This window comes from Rousettus aegyptiacus, unplaced genomic scaffold (assembly GCF_014176215.1).
Source record: "Rousettus aegyptiacus isolate mRouAeg1 unplaced genomic scaffold, mRouAeg1.p scaffold_m13_p_2, whole genome shotgun sequence".
Taxonomy (NCBI): domain Eukaryota; kingdom Metazoa; phylum Chordata; class Mammalia; order Chiroptera; family Pteropodidae; genus Rousettus; species Rousettus aegyptiacus.
The window spans coordinates 137,880,378-137,906,362 of NW_023416295.1; the positions used below are offsets into that span (position 1 = coordinate 137,880,378).

General features: G+C 34.3%; 1 protein-coding gene and 2 pseudogenes across 1 annotated transcript in view; 2 read left to right on the plus strand and 1 right to left on the minus strand.

Moving 5' to 3' along the window:
* SLC2A13 (solute carrier family 2 member 13) overlaps nucleotides 1-25,985 on the plus strand; it is a 286,045-nt gene that overhangs the window by 22,030 nt on the left and 238,030 nt on the right. Inside the window, exon 2 of the mRNA XM_016151690.2 lies at nucleotides 22,002-22,161. Coding sequence (XP_016007176.1) covers nucleotides 22,002-22,161 — 160 coding nt within the window. The remainder of the gene's footprint in view (nucleotides 1-22,001; nucleotides 22,162-25,985) is intronic.
* LOC118614555 lies at nucleotides 6,866-6,984 on the minus strand (annotated as a pseudogene).
* On the plus strand, nucleotides 24,533-24,655 carry LOC118614067 (annotated as a pseudogene).

Below are 25,985 nucleotides of genomic sequence, written 5' to 3' on the forward strand. Positions count from 1 at the left end.
TTGTGTAAGTTTTTTACATCCTGTCTTTTCACTTCTACAGATAAACAGTCTGGAAATAATGCAAAACGCAGCTGAGAACCCTGAAAAGTAAATGATAGCAGGGAAAGGAAGTCAAAATTTGAAGACTGATATAGCAGTGAATTTACTGTTTGTTTTTTTCTTCTCTTGAGTTTCCCCCATGAATGGGCTAAGTCCTAGAACTGCCCAGGGAATGCGTACAGCAAAAAACAAACAAACAAACAAACACAAACAAAAAAACCAAGAGAAACCCCCTTTCTCTAGTGGAGGGCTGAAAAAAGGGACCCCTTGTGAGCCAGAGTGTATGGATGGAATTCCCCTTTTATTCCCTCCTTTTTCCTGTCCTGGCCCTGTCTTAAGGCCAGCCCTCATGGCAAAGCTACAGTGGTAGCAGAAGTGGTATAGGCACCAAGATGCTGAAATAGAAAGGGGTCCCTGGTCTAGAGAGTGTGTGGCGAGATCACTTTTTTTCTCTCTAGTTTCTCTTACCGGTATGTCTTAAGGGCAGTTCCATACGTGGAACTGCATGACATTGTAGAAGATTAAAATTGTGGGAGAAACCCTGACTTCTAGACAACAGATTGGAAATGGGGGACCCTAGGAGCCAGAGAATGTCAGGGAAATCTTGGAGAGGAGAGAGAACTGAAAAAGGACATTCCTGATTTGTGTGTAAATTGACACAAGTCCTAAGGTACACATTCACAGATCAAGCCCAAAGGAGCATAGTTCATTGAGCACTGAACTGTATAAACTACCATTCAAGTCCCAGGGTATGCCATAAATAAACTATTGAAAACTTAGTTGACATTGAACTGCCTTCTACAGAAAGTAGGACAGAACTTGTGTCCTGAACCTAATTAGGTTGCTCGTTCAAACAAAAAATAATCACTGTTCACTAAAGGATTTTTGAGAGAGCCCAGAGACTCACAACTTAATATTTAATGTCTAGAATATAACCCAAAATTACTTAACATATGAAGAACCCTTTAAATATGATCAATTCTCAAAGATGATGGGTAGGTCAGACAAAAGAATTTAAAGCAGACTTTATAACTATGACCCAAGAGGTAAAAGAGAATAGTCTTGTAATGAATAGAAAGGTAGCTTTTAGCGGAAAGTCAGAAACTCTAAAAAAGAACAAAATGGACATTTCAGATCTGAAAAATACAGTATCCGAAATTTAAATTGTTTGGATGGGCTTAAGAACAGAAGGAAATAACAAGATGAATTTAAGATAGATTAATAGAAATTATTCAAACAATTGAAATTATACAAAAGGAAAATTGAAAAAAACGAACAAAGCCTTAGGGGACCTATGGGACATTAGAGGGTCTAATTGGGTGCAGAAATAAATAATTGAAGAAATAATGGCTGAAAACTTCTCAAATTTGGTGAAAGACAAATTCAGAGTTCCAAGAAACTATGAATTTCAGTGTCAATTTAAAGAAGACATGTTTGGCTACATTATAATCAAACAGTTGAAAATCAAAGATTAAAACAAACAAACAAACTTGAAAGTGGTGAGAAAAATACCCACAGTATATACAAGGGATCATGACTCAAATGATTGTGGATTTCTCATCAAAAATCATGGAGGCAAGAAGACAGTGGAAGAAAGCTTTTAAAGTTCTTAAGGAGAAAACTATTGACCAAAAACTTGAAATCTAGTGAAAATATCTTTTTTAGTAATGAAAGCAGAAGAAAGGCTTTCTCAGTGCAGGAAAACTAAGAGTATTCATTGCTAGCGGCTCTGCTCTAAAACACTAACGGAACTTTTTCATACCGAAAGAGAATGATATCAAAAGGAAACTTAGAATATCAGGAATGAAGGAAGAGCAACAGAAATAGTGAATAGCTGGGTAAATATACTAGTATATTTTTCTCCTTATAAGTTCTTAATGTATGTTGTTGAAAGCAAAATTCATGACCTTATCTGATCTTTTCTGGATGTAGTTGTAATATATATGACACCTGTATCAAAGGGGAGGAGGGTAAAGAGATCTCTCTTCTTGTAAGCTTTCTGTATTTTACTGAAAGTGGTAAAATATTAATTCTGAGTAGACTGAACAGTTAGGGTGTACATTTAATCCCTAGAGGAAGCACTAAAAGTGAATTCAAAGTAATACTGTGAAATGACCCAATAGATCAATTAAAATGGAATGTTGGAAGACATTTAAAAAGTCCAAAATGAGGCAGTAAAGCAAGACAGGACAAAAAGCAGAGTGTAGAAACAGAAAACAAGTAATATAATAATTACAATAATTAAATGTAAATGTTCTAAATACAACAGTTAAAAGACACAGATTGTCAGTTTAAAAAAACAACCGTGTACTCTCTACAGAAAAGTAACTTTAAATATGATGATGAAGATATATTAAAAGCTGAAAGGATGGAAAAATATATATCGTGCTAACACTAAGTAAAAGAAAATTGAATGTCCATTCATATCAGATGAAGTAACTTCAAATGAGAAAAATTTCCAGAGATGCCCTTCAATAGTGAATGGATAAAAAACTGATACATCCATACAATTTATAAATCCTACTCAGTGCTAAAAAGAAATGAGGTATCAAGCCATGAAAAGACATCAAGGAACTTAAATGCATATTACTAAGGAAAATTAGCCAATCTGAAAAGACTACATACTATTTGGTTCCAACTGTACCACATTCTGGAAAAGGCAAAACAATGGAGACAATAAAAAGATCAGTGTTTGCCAAGAGTTTTCAAGGAAGGAGGGAGAGAGGAATGAATAGATGGGGCACAGGACTTTTTAGGGCAGGGTAACTATTCTGTGTGATACTGTAATGGTGGATACATTCCATTATATGTTTGTCAAAACTCATAGATTGTATAACACAAATGTGAACTCTAATGTAAACTATGGACTTTAGTCAATAATAACATAGGGATATTGACTCATCAACTGTAATATATCACACTAATGCAAGATTTAATAAGGGAAACTGGTGGGAGGGAGTGGGAGGTGAAAGAAGGACGTATGAGAACTCTACTTTCTGCTCAGTTTTTCAGTAAACCTAAAACTGCTCTAAAATATTAATTTTAAAAGAGACGCTCACTACCAGTAGTTATTAGAGAAAGGCAAATTAAAACCACACTGTATACCACTATGCACTGACTAGGATGGCAAAAATCAGAAACCTGACAATACTAAATTCAAGTGAATATGGGGTACAACTGGGATGCTTATACATTACTGTTGTGCATGCAGTGTGATGCAACCACTTTGGAAGGCGGCCTGCCAGTTCGTACTACTTAAAACATGCGCTTACCATACAACCTATCACTGCCACTAGTAGATATTTACGCAAGGGAAATGAAAACTTATGTTCACACAAAAATTTTTATGCAAATGTTTATAGCAGCTTTATTTATAATTACCAAAAACTTGTAACAGCTGAAATGCCTTCAAAAGGTGAATGGATAAACTGTGCTACTTCTTACGATGGAATACTACCCTGCAATATAAAGGAAGGAAGTACTGATGCATCACCAACCAATGTATGAGTCAACCAGACTCAAAGATAATGTATTGTATGGTTACATTATATAACATTGTAGAGATGAAACTATAGAGATGGATGAACACTCAGTAAGTAGGCATGGGGATGCTTTTGGATACATGAGGTAGCAAGGATAAAGGAAGGCTTTTATTGTGATGGAAGTGTTCTGATCTTTATTGTGATAGTGGTTACATGACTACGTATTGGTCAGAATCCATGGAACTGTACACCAGAAGCAAATTTTACAGTATATAAATTAAAACATAAGTTTATTGACTTTCATATAAATGAGGGAACTAAAACTTGGAGAGGTTAAATGTAAATAAGCTTTCTACCCTAGTAAGTGGCAGAGACAAGATTTAGTTCATTCTTCCTAACTCAGGGTTTCTCAGCCTAAGTACTACTGATATATTAAGCTGGATAATTCTTTTCATAGAGTGCTGTCTTGTGTGTTGTAGGATATTTAGCAGCATCCCTGGCCTGTCCTCACTTGATGCCAGTAGCAAACCTCCTGCCTTCAGTTGTGACAGAATTTCTTCAGATGTTGCCAAATGCATGGAGATGGGAGGAATTGTCTCTAGTCTAATTGCCCCTTGGCTCTAACCCTTACATTAAATTACTATATGTAACGTGTTAGGTCATTAGTGCTGCCTATTTCAGAAAGTTGTACTAAGCATCAAATGAGATAATGTGTGGAAGTGTTTTGTCAAATGAAAAAAACTCCAAATAGATTTTATTATTTTAGGTGGTTATGAATATGAAATAAATAGGAATATGGGGGGAAAAAAGACATCTAAGGGAAGTACCTGTTATCACATAAAAGAAGAAATATTTTGAATAGAGGTTGAGAGGATTGACATTTAAGGGAAGATGCAGAATGGCTGTTCAAATAGGATCTTCTAGAATGATACGACTTTACTGGAGTCACTAAAACCCAGGTTCTGGCCCTCAATTTTTCAAGTCTGTAAAGTTGATCTCCACGGTTCTTACTGAGTTGATTAGATTTAGGGGTGCCCGTTTCCACAAACTCAACCCAGAGCAGACAGAGGGAGAACCAGAATGCCTTTTGTGAAGTAAGGAGAAAAGTGCCAAGTTGATTGAAGTGCTCAGTGCAGCTGGTCAGTGTTTTGGGATTTTATGTTCTCTCTGTCCTCCAACCCATTCACCCTGACAGTTGCTTGGTGAATTGGCAGTTAGTACAAAGAGAGTTAATATCATACCTGGAATATAGTTGGTGATATTTAGACATTTCTTTTCTTCTGTTTATTTCCAATATAGAGAGAAATCTACCAAATCGAGTAGAGTCTTCCATTGGTTTGTCAGGGAATTCTTTACTCTTTTTATGCTAGAGACACATTGAAAGTCTTTTATTTTGGCTTTTTTCACCATAGATTTCATATAGACCAGTTGGCCTTCTATTAACAGGCTCATTGTTCAAATTAATAATATGACTGGTTAGTGTACATCATTCCATTTATGCTTTCCTGGGGGCATGTTCTTATTACCTTGATTTATAATAGCTTTGGTATTTGGAAACCTTCAGTAAAGAATTTGTTTATAAACCATCTCATAGGAAAAGGAGCCCCAGTAATAATAGTTCTCATAATGATTATAGGTAGCTCTCTTAAACTGATTACACATGAATAATGAGCATATGAAATTTAAGGGTGTACAGTAATGATTTAATATGAAAATTATTGATGTAACCCAAAATTTAAGAAGTTATAGCATAATATGTATGACTGAAGCCTTGCCTGAGTAGGAAATTTTGAAATATGGAGTGTTTGTTGAATGGATAAGAAACTATATATTGTGTGAGTACATTTATATGACATATTGAAAGAAAGTATTTCCTGTAGAAGGTAGGCCATTCTCTCCCCTGTTTACACCATCACAGTCCTAATTAATTCATGTATTCTGTATTTCCATGGTAGCAAGATAATATCTCTAGATGCTGATAATTTAGCAGTTGCTAATGGATTAAAATAAAATTTACTCTTACACAAATGTCAGCTATTAAATTGGACACCATAGTCCAGGAAAGTTTCTTTTTTTTTTTTTTTTTTGACTTTTTTACTTAATATTGCTTGACACATTTAAAATCCATATTTTTACACATTTAATATTTAATTTTATTGAATGGATACAAAAGGGAATTAACCGTTACTGAATACTGTTGAAGGATTGCTTAGAAACATTTCTAAGTATAATATGCAATTTCTTTAAGCTGTGCATGCTTTTTTAAATATATTTTTGCTAGTGGATACCATAAATACTTTGAGAACTTAAATTCTTTTTTCTTTCTTTTTCTCTTCCCTCTTGTTTGCAAACTTTACTAGGCTCTCCTTAGCTTTTTAAAATGACTATTATTATCTAATTATGAGATACGTAATTGTCTTATACGTTAAACATACGTTGGAAACGTAAATGTACAAAAAGATTGTCTTTCTCTGCCCATTTTAAGTTTAGACATTCCCAAACATGGCTGGTCATGAGTCATTTGTTCACCAGGCCCTCAATTGCAGGTGAGCATTATGGTCAACTCTTAGTTATATTCAGGTACTTCCTAACCCTTCCTCAGCCCATTCTTCCTAGTCCTGTCTTTGGGCCATTTCACATTTGGACCAAAAAAACAAAAACAAAAACAAAACAAAACTCAGATTAAGTGAAATAATGTGATATTTATTCATTATACATATCTTTACATTTTGTAGATTATTGTCATAATTATTTTTAAATTTATGAAAAGTGCCTTAAATTTATTAGGTTAAACTTTCTGTGAAACAAAATACCTGTTCATCATAAAAACAGTTTTCACTAGAAGCAACCTGTGTATGAGGCTAAGCAGTAAAGAAGGGGAAAGAAGACAAAGTCAATGAGAAAATTGGTATTTTTTATAAGAAATGTTCTTTGAGTAATATGAATGTTGAGGAGAGAAGAAACATACAGAAACATATTTGCTTTAATATTAGTTTCTTCAGTCCTACATTTCACCAAGTCTACTAGTGACCCGAATACACGTGTAATAAGTTACTAATGCTAATAATTATTAGTAGAATAAAGAAGAAAAAAGAATAGAAACTATATGTTTAGAGAGGTGAGACAATGATATTAGAAATTATCACTAATCCCATAGAATTAGTATTCTGTATAAATAAAAAGCTATTTAAAATAGGATTTTTAAAATAATAACCATGTTAACTATATTTAAATAGCAGATCCAATTTATTAGTAAAGATTAAAGTTCCTTTAGTGAAACCATTCTTAGATACAAAAAGCTGCAAAGCTTGTTTAACTTATTATTATTATTTATTTATTTTTAATGCCTACAGCACCTGGTATTACAAGGTGGTCTCCCATCCGAGTACTGACCAGGCCCAACCCTGCTTAGCTTCCAAGATCAGACAAGATCAGGCACATTCAGGGTGGCATGGCCATAGACAAAGCTTCTTTAATTTAGACTAAGAATTTGATTTTAACGAATTTAGAGGCTAAAATTAGCACTTATACCTTCCCTAATACATTATCTAGTTGAATCCTAAAGCCTCTTGAATTGGTATTATCACCCTCATAAGTGGGTAAACCAAATAGGTTAAACAATTTGCCATGGTTAAATTGAAATCGTAAGCTGGCAGAGCTGCAAATTGAACATCATCTATTATGGAAATCCAAAATCTTTTTTTATTTTATTTGTTTTTCATTTATTTTTTATTTTTTAATTAAGTATTTTGGGGTAACATTAATTAATACAATTATATTATTTTCAGGTATCCATTATAATTTGACATCTATATGTTCTATTGAGTGATTACCACCCAAAGTCCAGTTTCCTTCAGCTACCATATATGTGATCCCCTTTACCCACAAAGGATATGTGATTTGCTTTAGTAGCTTAAATTAATTTCCTTAGGAATATTAAAACAAATTCTTTAGGATTTTTATAGTTTAAGAATTCTAGAAAAAGCTCCTTCCCCCACACTGCACCCTGATTTGACACTTCACTTTTGACGGTTGTATGGCTGTGATAACTATTCATTAAGATGTAACAGTTTTCCTTTCATTAATTTACCTCGTTTTTACTTGCAAGCCTAGTTCTTCCATGAAACTGCCTGACAAACCCAAAGTGATCTTTCCCTCCTGTGAATTCAGGAGCACTTCTTATCCTTAGTGTTCATTTCACACTTATGTTATTGTACATTATTATCAATTGTGTTTTGTGTCTCCAGCTCTATTACAGGTTCCTTGTATTTTATATATCTTTGTGTGTAGCTATAGCATCTTAGTGTATGTTAAATATTTTCTAAATGAATGATGGATTATTATATTTTAGTTCTACTTCTAGAACGTGATAGGGCATCTTATAGCAAATGTTCATTAGGAGAAGTCTGAACGAGCTGAGAGCCTTTGCTACTGTCACTTCTAAAAAAGTGCATGTTATTTCTTTGACCAGATACTCATGTAATAGTTTTCCTGTAGAGTAGTTACTTTTTAGGTAAGCAAGATTGGAAGAGATGTCTATGGATTTGTTTTACAGCTGACTTTGGAGCCATTAATTGAATATTGTACTCAGTATTGCAGCTTGTTTTTCCACTCACTGTTTTATATATAATGAGGTACAGGCTTAGAACTTTCTGGCTAGACTATGTCCCTGGGACTCAGTTACTTTATTAATTATTTAACCTCAAATGTCTGTGTTTAGTTACATGTATTTGACATCTGTATTTAATTTTTTGTGTGTGTGCCCATGTACTTTCTTAAATTGTTTTTAATGTGTAATTTTCCTAATACCTTTTTGAAATGTGGGCCAACTACAAATACTTTTAGAGAGACTGTTTGGCTACATGAGCCTGAATAAGCCTGGGTCAGACAGTCTTGCCACTTAACCAACTCTGTGATGTTGGGTATTTTATTTAACTCATTCTAGCTTTTGAGTCTTTTGCCAGTTGTAAAATGGGACTAACAATACCTACTTTAAAGTGCAGTGGTGAGAATTAAAAAGCATGTATGTAAAACCTGGCTAATGGTAGGAGGTCACGGAATTATTATTGTTCATTTCTTGATTCACCTTGTCTCCACTGTGGTTAAATTTTGTAATAAAGCATCGTAATCAAATATTTCTCCTCTTAAAATAATTTGGCTCTTCGGGTCACTTCAGGTCGCATTTGAAAAGTTATAACATGTTTGTGTCATATAGAATAATTGTAGAATCCTAGTAGACAGCTAACAACATTTTTTAAATGGTCATGTTTTGACGGGTAGCAGAGAGGTAAGTGTATGTTAATAAAATAGCTAGAAAGATCTACAGTGGTTTCCTCTTATCCATGGGTGATACGTTCTAGGACCCCCAGTGGATGCCTGAAACCATTGATAGCACTGAACCCTGTGTTTACTATGTTGTTTCCTGTACATACATTCTTAGGATACAGTCTGATTTATATGTTAGGCACAGTAATAAATTAACAGCAATATACTGAGATATTACTATGAGATGTAACTGGCTTGTAATGGATTTTTATTTGGATAATTTTAATAAGGTAGCAAGCTGTGGGACACTTAATTTGGAATGAGATTCTCATCATAAAAAAAAAAAATTCTTTGCACTGTGGGAGTCCATTAGACTTTTTTAGAATTATTGTAATTTTTAGTCTTTCCTTCCTTCCTTTCATCAATAAATAATTACTCCATACTAGATATTTTTATTTAGGTTGAAATACATCAAAATAACATTATTTACTTTTGAAAGTTATATGTTAAAAATTTAAGACCTTCCTGCTGTGAGAAATGGACTGATATTTTAAAGTATATTTATAATTGATACTGAAGGTTTTTTTCATACATAGTTCACTGGAGAAAAATAGCCCAATATTTGATATATTGTTTAAGCACTGATGTTTAGTTTTAACAAAGGGGATAGAATAGTTCATTAAATTATATAGTCATTATTTTTCTGAGGTAAGCTGAATAAAACAAAGTGAAGTCAAGTCTTTAACGTTTTTGGAGATGCACACCTTAATTAGTCTATCCTCTATGTCTTTCTTATTGGAGTCATCTTGCAGCTATAAATAGCCCAGGCTTGGTAGTCCAAACCAATGTGTGTGGCTATTGTCATTTCATTGCTATGGCAATCATACAATTAGTATAAAGTTTCTGGCAAGCTCCTGGGTGAGAGGGTTTTGATGTACTGACTTGGAAGTGAAAGAATAAAACCCCTTTCACATCTGCTGTGTGATTCTGAATAGACACAGCAGCTGCTTTTTTTTTCAATTTTGTACTAATTTAGATGTAGACATTATGCTTCAGTGAATTGTTGGCAGGAATATCTCCTTGTTCTCCTGTCTATCAAAGGAAAAACAAATTTGGGTTTCAAGTAAATATTGGGGCAAGTTTGTGAAAGTTTGAGAAAGTAGTCCTGGAACTGAGCTTTCTGTTTATCTTTTGCTTTAAAACTGAAATGTCACAAATACTATTATCAGTAATCTACAGAACTTCACTAGGAGATTTTTTAGTTATTGAAGTATATAGATTAATCCCATTTCTTGGGATAAAATTAAAGTTTTTCAGAGCGATGAATGAAGGAATAGCCATATAGAAGAACTTGTAAAATAAATACTGGAAAATGGTAGTTATATATACGCGTAGCTAGCTGGCTGTTCACTTTTTTAGTAAATGTCATTTTAAAAATGAGATAAAATGATGTCTTACTCTTGCATCACCAAGTTCTCAAAAGTAAGATAAATATTTTAAGCTTTCAAAATTTTCTCTAAATTAAAGTATAATTTATGTTACTGTTACCCTCACAGATTTTAGGAATTTTTTTTGTACTCAGGGTGAAATGGAATGTTTGTATTAAACTCTTTAGGGTTTGTGTTGTTTGTTTGTTTGTTTGTTTTTTGCCCCTAACAGCTTAGTACTTAAACAAAACAAAACAAAACAAAACAAAACATGGAAACCCAGTATTGTAATTTTTTTTTTCTAGGACTATGAAAGTTTATGCTATGGGGTAAAATTAGTTTAGTCATTGGTTTCTATTCTGAAAGAACTCCTAACGTATTTTAGAGTTGACTTTTTAGTTACAAATATCTTTTTCTCACTTGTTTCTAAAAATCTTCAGATGTATATCCTCAGATATGCTTCCCCCCTCCGCCCATTTTGTGTTATTAGCAAAGCAAATATTCAGTATTTTCTTTTCATCATTTCCATGCCCACAAGCTGTGGACATTTTGCTTTTTTTTCTTTCTGAAGCTATAAAAGTAAGAAAATAAGAAATTAAGTGTTTTTTGTGATTCTGTACTTAAGTAATGTCAATTTCTGATAGGGTGCTACCTCCTACCGTCGGCTAGGGTGGGTAATATTGAAGATTTTCAGATTTTCTAATTACAAAGAAAATTCTTCAAGACCACCTATCTTGTCTTCTAAAAACTTTATAGGTTTGTTTTTGGTATGTATGTCTTTAACTCAGCATGAATTGATTTTTGTATATAGTGGTAATGGTTCAGTTTCATTTTTTAACATGTCGGTACGAAGTTGTCTCACCACAATTTATTAAAAGGTTAATCTTTTCCTCTTGATCTGTAATACCTCCTCTGCTATATATCAAGTATCAGTATATAGGTGTGTCTAATTCAGGTGTACTCCTGTATTTTGCCTTTCTCTGTCCTGTGTGGTTATGATAGCATTATAAATCTTGACTCATGGGGAGACAAGTCCTCTTTTTTCTCAAGGGTACAGTAACTATTTTTGGTCCCTTAATTTCCTTCAAAGTGTTAACTTGCAAATGTCTATTTTCAGCTTGTCAAGTTAAAAAAAATTGTTGAGATTTTGATTTAGATTGTATCAAATCTATATATCAATTTGGAAAGAGCATCTTTATTGAGTTTTCTAATCCATGACATGGTTTTTCTTGACACTGCAAGATATTGCTAATGGATTCTTGTTATTTTGTTTTTTAGATTTTTCTACATATTTAATGCTTTCTTGCATTTTTATTCTCTTTGCATCATCCATTCAGATTCCCTTTTCTATTCGAAATACACTTTTAGAATTTGTTTAGGAATTTCGCCCTTGTTCTTGAAGGTTTTTTTCTGTTGGACCAGAAACCTAGATTGATAGTTATTTTCTCTTAACCCAGTGAAAATACCATTTTACTGTCTTTCCATTGTTGCTGACAAGAAGTCAGCTGTCATTTAACAGAGGAATTCTAACAGCAATTAGAAGATTGAAGGTGGCCAAAATACAGTGGATATTTCTTTCTTCCTATTTGTGTATTTTCAAAGAAACTAGATATACATGAGATTTTCCTTTCCTTCTCATTTCTAACCTCCTCCCATAAATAAGAAGATAAACCTAAGTTTAAAGTTGGGACATATCTGAATAAAGGAAGCTCAGGGTTTGGGATATCTTTTCCAACTTGCCAAGAGAAAAGTAACAAAGGAAGTTTTAATTTTATTATTCTTGCATTTAAAGCTCTGCATGTAAGCGTTTTTATCAGATTGAAATTAGTTCTTTAAAAACAAAAAATTAAATAATCTTTAGCTATATATCTATTATTTATCTGCCATCTATTCATCTTTAGGTGAATCAGTTTACCTCATTATTTGTCAAATAATTGGAAATCACTACCTTTTTTGCTGTATTAGTGTCTTAAAGCTGCTGGAACACAAATAAGAGATAATACCAGCATTAACACCAGCTAATTTGTGCCAGAGCTAGGTTCTGTTGGTTGAGTCAGAGCTACTCCTAGATCTACAATTAGAGTGAATAGATGTGTGTAAGCCATGGATAGTAATGTAGAGGTTCATTTTAACTATCTCTTCTGAAAGTTAGTACTGCCTTTTTCACAGACTGTTCACTATTCGTTATATCTCTGAGTCTATTTCTAAGAGTGTTCTGAGCCATAGTTATGGCATTTTGCGTATACTCTTTCATAAAGGTTAAGGATAGTATACTTTTTAGACCCTACGAGAAGAAACAGTGTTGTAAAATGTTGATAAATGTTTCACTATGATTGGTGCCTACCATTTCAAAGAATCAACTAACCAGTCTGAGTTATATAATTCTTGATATAATGAAGAACAAAATATGTAATTTATTTCATCTATTAAAATAATTTCGACTGTATGCTTAAGATTTTCCCTCTCTCCTTCACTTCATTCTCTTTTATCATTAGTGAGACCTTGCTAATCTTAAAGCCAGATGATAATATAACTAGAGCTCCTAAAAGCAGACTTTGTTGCATTGTAGTGTGGGTTTCTCATTGTTACCATAGCTCTTTAACAGACTTTTTCCTTTTTGATTTCCAAATTATCTTGGAAAATAAGTACAAAAAGTATGCATGTAGAAAATAATTCTTTATAGTTGCAAAATAAGAGAAAATGAAAGTTAACTTGGCTATATTTTTTATCAAACATTTAAAATTTTATCAGTACATGGATTTACATGATTACCATGAGATTATTACACAGTTGTGTGGGAAAGTTTGTTGCGTGTCATTATAGATCTTAAAAAATGTGCCTTTTTCATCTTTGTTTTTATGTGATGAAGATTTTACTTACTGACTTTTAAATGCAAGCAGCATAGGAATAGTCACGTGCTCTAGATGGAAAGATAATTTTAGAAGATGCCAGGGAAGATAATATCTGTTGGTGGATGGCTTATATGATTTTCATTACTTTAAAAAACTCGGCAGGGTCATTTTGCCCAGTTTTTAGAGACACAGGAAATCATTAATAGAGATCTTTGCTAATGATGAACATTATGTTGCTCTGTGTATCTATGCATCTTTGAACATTAAAAAATAAGTAGAAATTTAAAAAAGTAATTATTCAGGCATAGTGTTCTAACCAAGTAAAATATTTTGCCATTGTTACTAAGTGCTGGAACAGAAAAACACCAGTTAATACTTTGAAGTGGTCATCAGACAAGCCAAGAAATTCTGTGTAGCTCCAGAAATGTGTTACTAAGAAATGGGAAAGAGAGGAGTTAAGGAAAGAATGGTAGAGTGAACACTCAGAGGTTTACTTATCAACTAGATTTCTTTAGTCCAGACTGAGGGGCAGATTCCGTGAGTGGTTTATACTGAAACTTCCCTATTACAGTTTTTATTGTTGTTAATCTTGGGGTTGATTTAGCGGTGGTTTCAAAAATACTAAATGGGTCATTGGTCTTGTGTTATTTACTTGTTGCGACAGGATTTCTAATGCTATATAAAACATAGTTATGAAATTATAAAACATGGCAAGATATAAGATACTTGAATGACCGCATTTTTTCCCCTCAACGTCTGCAGTAGTTCTATGACATTTCATATTGCTGGGTTGCTGTTACTTTGTAGATAAGCTCATTTTTCCTTTCTGCACTAACCATAAAAAATAAAATAAAATAAAAAATGTTCGTTAACTGCAAATCAGGAAATTTCCCAGGATGTGTCTAGCTGTTATGTTACTGTCTACCCCTAGGCTCATTTATTTCTTTTATAATGGTTTCTTTTTCAACAATATCTTGTATCATTTTAATATCCTTTACTTTTCATTCTTGGAGAGCATCTCAAATTGATGTTCCACATATTCAAATTTTACAGTTTATTTGTTTACTGTTTCCAATATGGTCTTCTGTATTTACATGTTCTGCTATTAAAATTTTAGAGTTCTTGCATTCCTTCCTTACTCTAGCCATTTTTCTGTTTAATTTCATTCTGTTGTCCTTTTTTAATAAGCCAATTCCCTCTTTGTGGCTATCTGTTTCTGCTTTTTAGGTAGGGGCAGGCCTTATATTGAAGAACAGCTTAAAAATTTGGGGGGTGTGTGTTCATATATTATTTTGCTACGTTAACATTTCCTTTAATAGTGCCTTTTATTTTACTTCTCAACCCTTTATATCTACTGCATGAGTATTTCTATAACCAAATTCTAGCCTTGGGTTTCTCTTATTCTGTGCACATTTCTTGAGTATTTTCTCTCTCTCTATTCAATTACCATCTATATTCAGGTGATTCACCACCTTTTAGCACCTGTTCAGGTCCACATTTTTTGTTCTTAAACATTTACCTCACATGCCTCATGGTGCTAAATAGGAGAGAGCACCACTCAGGTTCCTGTGCGCTGCATTCACTGCCTTGGGGAACACGTGCCGATTTCTTATTAACCTTTGTGCATTCCATTTGGGAGGTGTAAAAATGTAAAGCTTCTGCTTTTCTAACATTTTATACTGCTGTCTTTCTCATATAACCTGAAAACACTGTTTTTGAGAACTTTCTTACATATGTATTAATTTCTTAACTTGGCATGTCTCGCCATCAAGAAATTCTTTTCTGTTCAGTTCTTTTCCTGCCCTGTTCATCTATGTGTTCTAGGAATACTTCTTTCCTCTTTATCTGAATACTGGAATATTATACTCTTACTTAAAATGATCTCGTACTACAACGGTGCCAAACCCACAAGTATCCAGATTGTTGTATATGGCTGTATAAGGATGTGTCTTGTTTGTTTCTTTATTTTGGACCGCAGAGTGTGTTATACCTTAGTTGTTACATAATCAACTTAATACCTTGTATCTTATACTTACTTGGCGTCTATATTTATAGTACCTACTAGTAGCTTATGTAAGAAGTTTGAGACCCCTTTTTGGAAAAGAGTATTTAAAGAGAAGGAAAATGTTTACAAGATAATAAGTTAAAGCTACAGACTTATGGAAAAAAATACTGCAAGTTATAACCAAATTTTAACAGTGGTTATCTATGGGTGGTGTGATTTTTATTTATCTCACTTCTTACCTGTAGGTGATTTTTATTTACCTTATTTTTTTTACCTGTCATTTCTATGTTTTGCTTAATGAACAAGGTTTTAGTATTAAAACCATTAAATTCGTAATTTAAAAGGTTTGGGTTTTCAGTATGCATCCCATATTACTGATAACAAAGTCTGTGTTTGACACTTAGGCAAGTTATATTTCAGAAGATACTGTGAGATATGATCATGAATGAGCTCGTAGCCCTGCTTGGAGAAACAATGTGATACAGACTCTACTGAGAAGTTATTAGAAAAAAAGGACATGGGCAGATCAATAGAATATTCTCAAGTAATATAAAGGACACATTTGTAACTCACTGTTAAGAGCTTTTAAATACCGTAGAACGTTACCTTTTCTAGTTATCCTCATATATAATCTTTCTCACAACCTGGCTCTTCTGTTATAGGCATTTTGTGTTGTATATATTTTTATCACTTTGAGGCTTATTGCTCTTTGAAGTTGCCCAGCAGTTTTTGTGTCTAAGGCCTTATATTTGGGTGGGGGGAACCCTTGAGTTCTAGAATGTTCATAACCTGGTAATTGTAGATGCTTGTCTGTTTAGAAGAATGCAGATATAACCCGTCCTGGGCAGGACAGCAAAACTGAAACAAATACAGTGAGGGATATGTTTGTTTAGACAGATTCTTCTTCTCTTTGTTAAAATTATTTCTCTAGAGATCATAGAGCAATAATTTACAAAATGAAATTAGGACATTATAGTCCTTCTTGTTCAAAAAGCATTATTATTAAAAGGTAGCTTCATGTGCTTCTGAGAAGCTAATTAGTTGCTGTCTGGCTTATCATGCTAAGAGGCTGCTGTGATTCATGGGTATTTACCCATCGCAACAGGATTTTCTAATGCTATTTGGTATGAAATTATTTATACTTCTGAGTCAGGGCTTCAAAAGGGCTTCCAGCAGTTTTTGAAAGCCAGCTTCTGTACTCCAGAGAGTTTTGTGCTGTTTATGGTGAATCAGCTTGGCAGTGTTGAGAGAGTGTGAATCGAGTTTCCCCGCATTGTCTGAGGTGCAATTTTCTGGTGAAACGCCTCGAGCCAAGCTTAATAATGAGTTTTCATCAATGTGGACCTTATTTAATAAGAAACAAACTTTTCTTATATCAAACTTTTAAATACTCAGAAATAACCAACACAGCTTTTTGTGATTACATTTACTCTCATATGTCCTTAACAGAAACTTATACCACTGCATTTCTTATGTTAATTTCAATTCATGAGTTTAGTATGGACAATTAAGAATTTGTTATTTTTTTTTTATCAAACATTTATTTGATTAGTAATTGGTGTAGGGGAGGAAAAGCATTTTCTCTACCCTTCTAGGTTCTTTTGTCTGGTCTAATAAGTAAATCGCCATAAGACATTAATGAGAAAATAACCACATTTAACTACATACATACATATGAGAACCCCACATACATGAGAGGTTCAGAGACAAAGTTAGAATCAGGTATAGATGACATTCTGAGCTAAGGATGAGGTACGATGCCTTGACACTTCAGAAGGGAGGAAGGTCATTCAGAGATAAGAAGAGCAGATGTTTAGTTTAGATATTTATCCTGCTCTGTTGTTAGGTCATAAAAAGTCATTTCTAGTCATACCTTTTACAATGGGCAAGGCCCCTAATTTAAATTCTTTACGAGAGGGGTGAAAGTTTCTCTTTCACTTCAGAGACTCTTTTGCCTTCAGCTGAAAATAATTCCTGTGCCAAGTGGCACATCTTGGGGAGACCCATTCTGAACTCCTGCATTGGACTGAGAAAAAAAATAAAATCTTCCTAGAATCTGCTAAACTTTAACTATTATTAATTACATCCACTTATGATGCACATAATTCATAATTTCGGGGACTCTCATACACTATTAACTGTCCTTCATTAGAATAGTGAGCTTTGTCTCGGGACCGAATTCCATTTGTTTCTCTACAGTGGAAAGAAGGTTTTGGGGTGACATAGACTTAATGTCCAAGGTGGGTGTTATGTTTGGAAGTCCCTAAATTATGGTTTTCATAGGTTTTATTAATAGCAGGTTAGGCTAACAGGGCCTGTAATGCACATATTGAACAGATATGAACGTAATGAACATGGACTCTGCTGTTCTTCCTGATCATCAGCATTCTTTGATCGTTCTCCATTTTTATAAAGCAGTTTTATGGACTTAAACTTGTCTAATTCAAAATTATACAGTTAATCACATTTAGTTCTCATCATTCTGAGTTATTTATCTGAGCTCTTTAACATGATACCTGGTGTAAGTCACATAGCAGGCAGTAGGGCCAGGGGAGAGATCAGACCCTTCTGACCTGAGAAGTTCATGTGTGCTAGCTAAGGTAATAGAGATGAAAAGAAAATGTTTCTGAGAAATTTCTGAAGTGTCACATTCTAAACAGAGGCATGGCATTCAGTCCCGGAGTGGTATATTACAAAGATTAGGGGACCCAAATCTGTGGGACCCACTTTGACATTAACTTGCTATACTATATGGCTTTCCGAAAATCTCTTCTTGTCTGCCTCTGAGGCTGGATTTTTTTACATTTCCTAGGAGGATAATGAATGATACCTGTCCCACCTGGCTATTGATGGGATGACTTTCCATCATAATGCAAAATGGTGACATAAAAAGACTTTAGAAATAACATAGTGTTCAAGGGTAAGGTAGATGCTTTCTGTTTTGGTTGTTTCTTTTTCAATTTCATTCTTCAGAAGTTCCTTAAATAGTACAGTTTTTCAGGAATCATTTTTAGGCATTCTTCTCTTATTCCATTTCTGGGTGATCTCCTCCATTCCCATAGGTTCAGTTATGTACACCAGCCACAAAGAACCATCTTCTGAGCTCCAGATATTTGTATAAGTCCCAAGTCCTGCCTAACCCAGTTTCAGTTTGGAGTTGCATTTAAAGAAAAGTAATCCAGTCACTAAAAGCAATTGAAAAGTAATACTACTCTTGTGTCTTGACTATAATAGCACATAGGTTATAACTCAGCAATATTTCTTAAAATTGGTACTTCCCTGAAGTCAATTTTCCATACTCTAACCAAAGTCGACCTTTAAAAACATGAATCTGACTGTGACTTTTCCTCCTTTCCACTATTCAAAGGCTTCTATGTTAAGTACCAAACTCTTAATATAGCTTCTAAGATTCTTTATAGTCTGGTTGGTCTCTGCCCACATCTCGAGAAATAGTACCCTCCCCACAGGATGCCTTTGTTCCTGCCTCAAGGCCTGTGTCTAAGCTGTTCCAGTCGTCTGAAGTATCTCTAACCCTCCACGCCCTCTCCCCTGCCCCGCCCCCGGCCCGCCGCCGCCCCCTAGCTTTAGCTTACTCATTCATTTGATCTCTGCTCATCCAAGGCTCTTCGGATTCCTCCTCATCCAGTCCCTTCACCATAGGCTCACGTTCCCCACACTTCCCCTTTGGTGAGGCCCGTTACACTTGAAATGGTCAAACACATTCCGCTCAGGAGAACCTAAGCTCCATGAGGACAGAGGGCATGTGTTTCTCCTGTAGCACTCTGTCACTGGTACTTAGCGCAGGACCCAGCTCAGATCAAATATTTTCATGAATGCTTGCTGATAAATGGATGCTGTTTCTGTGATTTGTGCTGTTTGCCTCTCCCACCTCACCTCTATGCATATTCTGCCTGGCACTTTCTGTGTGATCTCTGAGAAAACCCCTGTCATTTTGTATTTTCTTAAGCTTATGCTCTACTCTGCAGAATTGTCTGCCCCGCCTTTCCTAGCTACCACCTAATCATTCTCAGTATGCAGCAGTGTCAACATCGAAAAATGGGGTGCAGTGTATAACTGTATTGGGACCATTACCATGTTATTTTGAACTTTGTTGATTGCATGTTTTTATGAATAGGGTTTGTGTGTAGCTTTCTTTAGGGAAGAGACCCTATTTTGTTTTACTCATCCTGATAATTTCAGCATCTAACACAGGTCAAACTGAATTGAAAAAGCCTTATAACTAGAGATATGATAATACTAGAAATACTTGCTGATGTTATTGACTACTTTCTGTATGCTAGGCTCAGTTTAAGTGCTTTATTCTATTAACTCATTGACATTTCCTAGCTTCCATGAAAGAGTTACTTTTATTCTTTCTATACTATAGATGAGGAACTGGAGATCCAGAAAAGTAAGTTGTATAGACCAGCTGGTACATGGCTAGGCTGGAATTTAAACTCACTGGTACCAGAGCCTGTTCTCATCTGTGGTGGTCAGTCAGTATAGTCTAGTGCTTTCAAAATTGGGTTCTAGAATCTTGCTGTCTGGATCAAATGCTGGTCCTTCCACTTGCTCATTGTGAGACTTGGGGTAAGGTCCTTCTCTGAGAAATAGGAGTAATTATATGTCCTTTGTAGGGATGTTCTGTAGATTAAATAAAATAATTAGTTTATGTGAAATTAGAATGTAAGCAGTTGTATCAATGTTTAGTCAACGTGAGCATAAATTAGCTCTTTTGTGGTTCTTTCCAACTCTAAATCCAGTGACTCTTTTTATAGTTCTTCAGACTTTTCCCTGTCATTATCTGTTACTTTTCAGTGTTCTGGTGACCTGGGGACATCTCTGCATTTCCTATAAGGTAGAATCTGCGGGCTTTGTGATAAGCAATCCTGCCTAAAAACATGGCTCTGATTTCCTGTGCTCAAGTCTGAGGGCCAGCTCACTGAATAAAGATCTCTGGCTAAGTTGAGGAACTGGATTCCCATTTATAGACATACTAAAGAAATCCAAGCAATCAATTACTTTTGTCTGACTTTTTAAAAATTTAATAGTAAAAGAGCTAAAAAGAATATACAATTATCTTGTCAACATTTTCCACAAATGCTTTCTCTTTCTAAGTTAGACAAAGGCCAGTTTAGGGTGGTTTGTACTAGAATGGATTAGCAGTCAGATGGAAATTTTCAGCTGTTCAGGTGATGATTTAATCATAAAGACTATACTTTGTTTACTAACACATGCTTGTTATTTTATGAAATTCATAAAATTATAAGATACTTTTCATTGCCCTATATTGACAGGTACTATGTAACGTTGGTGGAAACTGCAGAGTATATAATTCTGAGACTTATTGGTCTAACTTGTATGCAAACTTATTAACTACTTACCAGTAGTTATACAACAATGAAGTGAATGTTCCAGAAACAGATATTTTTTAACTAAATCTTGTCTGTCCATTTATTCATTTACTTTACTCAAAGATAAAGCAAATAAAAATAGGACAAACATATATTTAAAATAGGTGCAATTGAAGATGATTGTGGCATCAAGAGGGAGTTTAGTTCACAGGATAAATACCACAAAATCTTAAACAGTTGGTAGAGGTGGGCCTCTCTGCCTGCTTACCTAAAGAGGAAAATAAAACAGCTGTGTGATTTATAGTGTTAATCAATACAAATCAGTTGCTGAGAAGCATAACTGTGACTAGAGAGAAATGTCTCTTGTTGTCCAGAATGTGGTAAATGGTACCTTCAACATATCTTGTCTAGAAAACACAGCAATAGGTTTCTTAGCGTTGTTACCTTCTGTACAGATCAGTTCCTTAAAAGCAATTCTTTGTGAGTCTCTTATGCAACCCATTGATGTTCTGGTTTAATCTAGAGATTTATGGTACCTACAGATATAAAAGATGAAATTTTCTTAGATAATCATGTTTATTTTTTTCACTGAGCTATTGGTGAATATTGATTAGATACTAGTTTTAGGTTAAAAGTTAGAAGTGAGCTAGGCATGGCCAACAGGGCCAAGATTCTCTTTAAGAAATCTTAAATGGGCTCAAAGTGGTGTACCATAGAGCTGTAGTTTTATAAAAACATGGAGAGCATCAGGATCACCTGGAGGATTTTTAAAAGACAAGCCAATTTCCCCTCTGTAGATTCTTATTTGAGTCTGGGATGGGTGAGGGCATCTTTATTAAACAACAATTTAAAAACCACATAAGCAGTTTTAGTGATCAATGAAGTTTGAGAACTGCTACCATAGATTATGCTGCATTGATTTTAGATTTAAAAAAATTTAAAGCAGGTATAACCAAATATACATAGCCATAAACCATCTATTATAAAGACCATCTAGTTTTGAAAACTGTAAATTCCCAAAGTACTGTCCATTGCGAGCTATATCTGAAATGTACACCTAGCCAATTGAATAAGGTGATTTAATGTATGGATTTCTTATTAAACCAATTAAGAGTTTTGGTGTGTTTGCTGGAAATGATGACTTTGAATAATTAATAGGTATTCTTGGACAATTTTTTTTTATCCTCGTTATCATCTGATTACATTTTCATGTAGACTAAAAATATTTCAATAATTATATTCTATCTAGAGAACATTATCCTATTTTTAGTCCTCAAAAATTATAAAGCATACTTCTATGCCTTCTCAAGTTATATGAGATCTCTAGAGGCACTTTATTTCTGACTTTCCAGTGATAATATGAAAAATGATATTCAGAGATTAGCATCTCACACATTTTTTACGTATCTGCAGTAGTCACTTGTTATAAACAAAATCTTTAAATATGTGGTGAACTTTTGTTTAAAGCAGAAAACCAAGCCCGTGTGTGTGTGTGTGTGTGAATCTAGCACTAATATTTATCACAACAACAGAAAGCTTGAGTAAATGTCTCATGTTCACTTTTAATTTCCTTATAGGCATTGCTTCCATGACAGTGCCAGTATACATCGCCGAGGTCTCACCACCCAATTTAAGAGGTCGCTTGGTCACCATTAATACCCTCTTCATCACAGGAGGCCAGTTCTTTGCAAGTGTTGTCGATGGAGCGTTCAGTTATCTACAAAAGGATGGATGGAGGTCTGTAAATAGGTTTTACATTTAATTTTCAAATAAATCATGAATTTAAGGGATGGGAGAAAAATTGAGAAATGCTAGGAAAAATATAACTGGATATTTTGAATCATTATACCTAATTTGTAAGTGGATGGCATTCAGCAAAACTGAAAGTGGACAAGAAGCTGATATTTATTTTAATGATAGACCAGCAGCCCACCATTGAGAATTGATATTTACAGGTTTTTTTTTTTTCTTTTTTAACATTTAGTTGACATTTCTCACACTGAGTAATCGTTTGCAATATTTGTTTAAAAATGAATGCAGCAATAAATATGCATGGAGTTCTTGGATTGTATCACTGATTGACAAGCTTATGAACTGTTTATGAACTGCAGATAAAACTAACATTCTTTTTGGATTGAGGAGGCTACATTCTGATCTGAAAGAAAACTGGCTTTAAAGGTATAGACTTAGCTATACCATGTATAAAAGATGTTACATATATATATTTAAAATACACAGATTATTTCTTGGTTACTGTTTGGCTTGTTTTGCATCAAAAGAGATGAGAGAATTATTTTTAAAATGGCTTTAAAATATTTTTAAACTGAATATATAAAAACCAATGTTAGCTTAAAAATATTATGGGTTCTGGAATTTGATATACCTTATAGTATTCAGAACAACAGATTCATGTAACTGTTCCAGGGAGATTTTATTAAAAGTCACAAAAGGTTACACAATATCTTCCAACATGTTTTCTTGTCACCATTTATTACAACAAATGTTTATTGAGCATCTATTTTATATAGGTCCTGGGAATAAAATATTGAACAAGACAGACTCTAGTACTTAACTGCAGTGATTACAGTATTGAAGTTAACAGCTTAAGCAAAAAGGTTCAATGCAATGTGGATGTAGGGAATTAAATTTCTATTTAAGCAGCACAATAAATCCTATGGCTTAAGATGAGCTATTAAAGACTTAGGCTGAAGTTTTATTAAAAGTCATCCGTGAAAACCCAATGAAGCCATTTACTTGTCAGGACTATTAAAGAGAGGACACAGGTCTTAAAAAGCACTAGCTCTGTTTGCTGGTGGTGTTAAACCACTTTCTACCTTTGAAGGGATGAATCCTGCCCAAGTAAGAAATTACTGGGGAAAGAAAACCATATTTATATGGGCAAACAATTTTTGACAAAAAAGCCAAAAACATACAGTGGAGAAAGGAAAGCCTCTTCAATAAATGGTGCTGGGAAAACTGGAAAGTCACCTGCAAAAGAATGAAACTAGACTTTTGTCTATTACCACACACCAATATTAACTCAAGATGGATTAAGGATATGACTATAAGACCTGAAACAATAAAATGCATAGAAGAAAACATAGGAACTAAACTCAAGGACCTTGGACTTAAAGAGGATTTTATGAATTTGACCTCAAAAGCAAGTGAAGTAAAAGCAAAGATAAATGAATGGGACTACATCAAACTAAAAAGCTTCTGCTCAGCAAAAGAAACCTTCAAAAAGTAAAGAGACAACAATCTGAATGAGAAAATATATTTGCAAGCAACGCCTCCGAAAAGGGCCTAATATCCAAAAGAACTCATACGACTCAATAACAACAAAAAAACAAACGATCCACTCAAAAAATGGGCAGAGGACCTGAACAGACACTTCTCCCTAGAGAACATACAGATGGCCAACAAATATATGAAAAGATGCTTCACATCGCTAGCTATTAGGGAAATGCAAATCAAAACGATAATGACCTACCATCTCACACCTGTTAGAATAGCTATAATCAATAGGACAAGTAATAACAAATGTTGGAGAGGATGTGGAGAAATAGGAACCCTCATACACTGCTGGTGGGACTACAAATTGGTATAGCCACTATGGAAAACAGTATGGAGGTTCCTCAAAAAACTGTGAATTGATCTACCATATGATCCAGCATTCCTTCTACTGGGTATTTTCCCCAAAGACTTGAAAAGATATTTGCACACCGATGTTCATAGTAGCACTGTTCACAGTGGCCAGGATATGGAAGCAACTGAAGTGTCCCAAGATAGATGATTGGGTAAAGAAGCTGTGGTACATATATACAATGGAATATTACTCAGCCATAAGAAGAGATGAAATACTGCCATTTGCAACAACATGGATGGACCTCGAGATAATCATGCTAAGTGAAATAATCCGGACAGAGAAGGTTGAAAATCACATGATGTCACTTATATGTGGGATATAAACTTAAAAGCAACAAACAAACAGGACAAACAGAGACTCATGGACATGGACAATGGACTAATGGTTACTAGAGGGGATGAGGGATGGGGGAGGAGGAAAAATAAAAAAATAAGATGTTAAAAAAATAAATTATAAGCTTGAGTCTACAGCCATGCTACCCTGTACATGCCCGATCTTGTCTGATCTCAGAAGCTAAGCAGGGTCGGGCCTGGTTAGTAAGTACTTGGATGGGAGACCACCTAGTAATACCAGGTGCTGTAGGTGTAAAAATAAACAAAAATAAAAATTTTTTAGGCAAGGAGAAGGTAAAAAAAATTAAAAAAGAAATAAAGAGGTTATTATGCTGAGTGAAATAAGTCAGAGAAAGATAAATACCATATGATGTCACTTAGATGCAGAATCTAAGGAACAAAAAGAACAAACTAATCAAAAACAGACTCACAAATATAGTGGACAATTTACTGATGGACAGAGGGGAGGGGAGTTGGGGACTTGGGAGAATGGGGTGAAAGGTTAAAGAAGTACAAATTAGTAGTTGTAGTTGGGTATGAGGATGGAGAGCACGGCACAGGGAATGCAGTTAGCATTAATATGTTGGCTAGGTAGAGGGCCAGAGGAGGGAGGGAGCAACTGGGGGATTGTTTCATGAACTATATAGATGTCTAAACAATGTACTATATACTTGAAACTAATTTAAATAAAGAAATTAAAAAATCTTTAAGATCTTGGTAAAAAAATTTTTAAAAATTACTGGAAAAATGAAGAAGCAGGAAATTTTATCCTTTTTCCCCCCACTCTGTAAGTGAACAGAAAGAGGGAGATGATAACTATTATGAGTATAATCTGATATGTTGAGATTTTCTTGGAAGCTAAATGGAAGCCATTCTTTTAAATCCACATGTCTTTAAAAGATCTAAATCATCTATTTACATTTTTTTCAGAATATTTATTAATGAAATTAAGAGATATACACATACTTTTATTAAGAATTTGTTTTTAAATGGAAACAAAGCGCATAAACCATATGTTTGACTTAATTTAGGTAGCTTTTCTCAGTACTGGTTATAAAAGAAAGGTAGTATGGTAGTGAAAATAATTTATGAATGTGGTTTCCCTGTGTAGAAGTGGAGGTCTTGGAACAGGTATTAGTACACTTTGCAGAGGCATGGTGACATAGTTATAGACAGACCTGGATTCAAGTTTGTTTTCACTAATTATAAGCTACAAACCTTGGACAAGTTACTCAGGTACTCTGAGCTTCACTTTGTCATTGAAAAAATGGGACCAAAAATAGCTATCTTCTAAGATTGTGGGATCTAAATTATTTTATGTAAAGTAGTTGGCCCAGTGCTTGATACATGGCTAATGCTCAATAAATGATGAATCATATTATTATTTACTATTCCGAGGAATGAATAAAGGTTGGGTGCTACTATATTTAAGTTGTAAGGGAGGTTGAAGGAAAACACATCTTATGGCCTCTATTTTCTTTATCTGTAAAGATGGAGCTTGGAGTTGCTAGGGCAGAGGCCTGGAGGGAAAAAAATGTTAAATGCTCATAGCTGCTGTAGAAATATAAAAAGGAAAAGCCTAG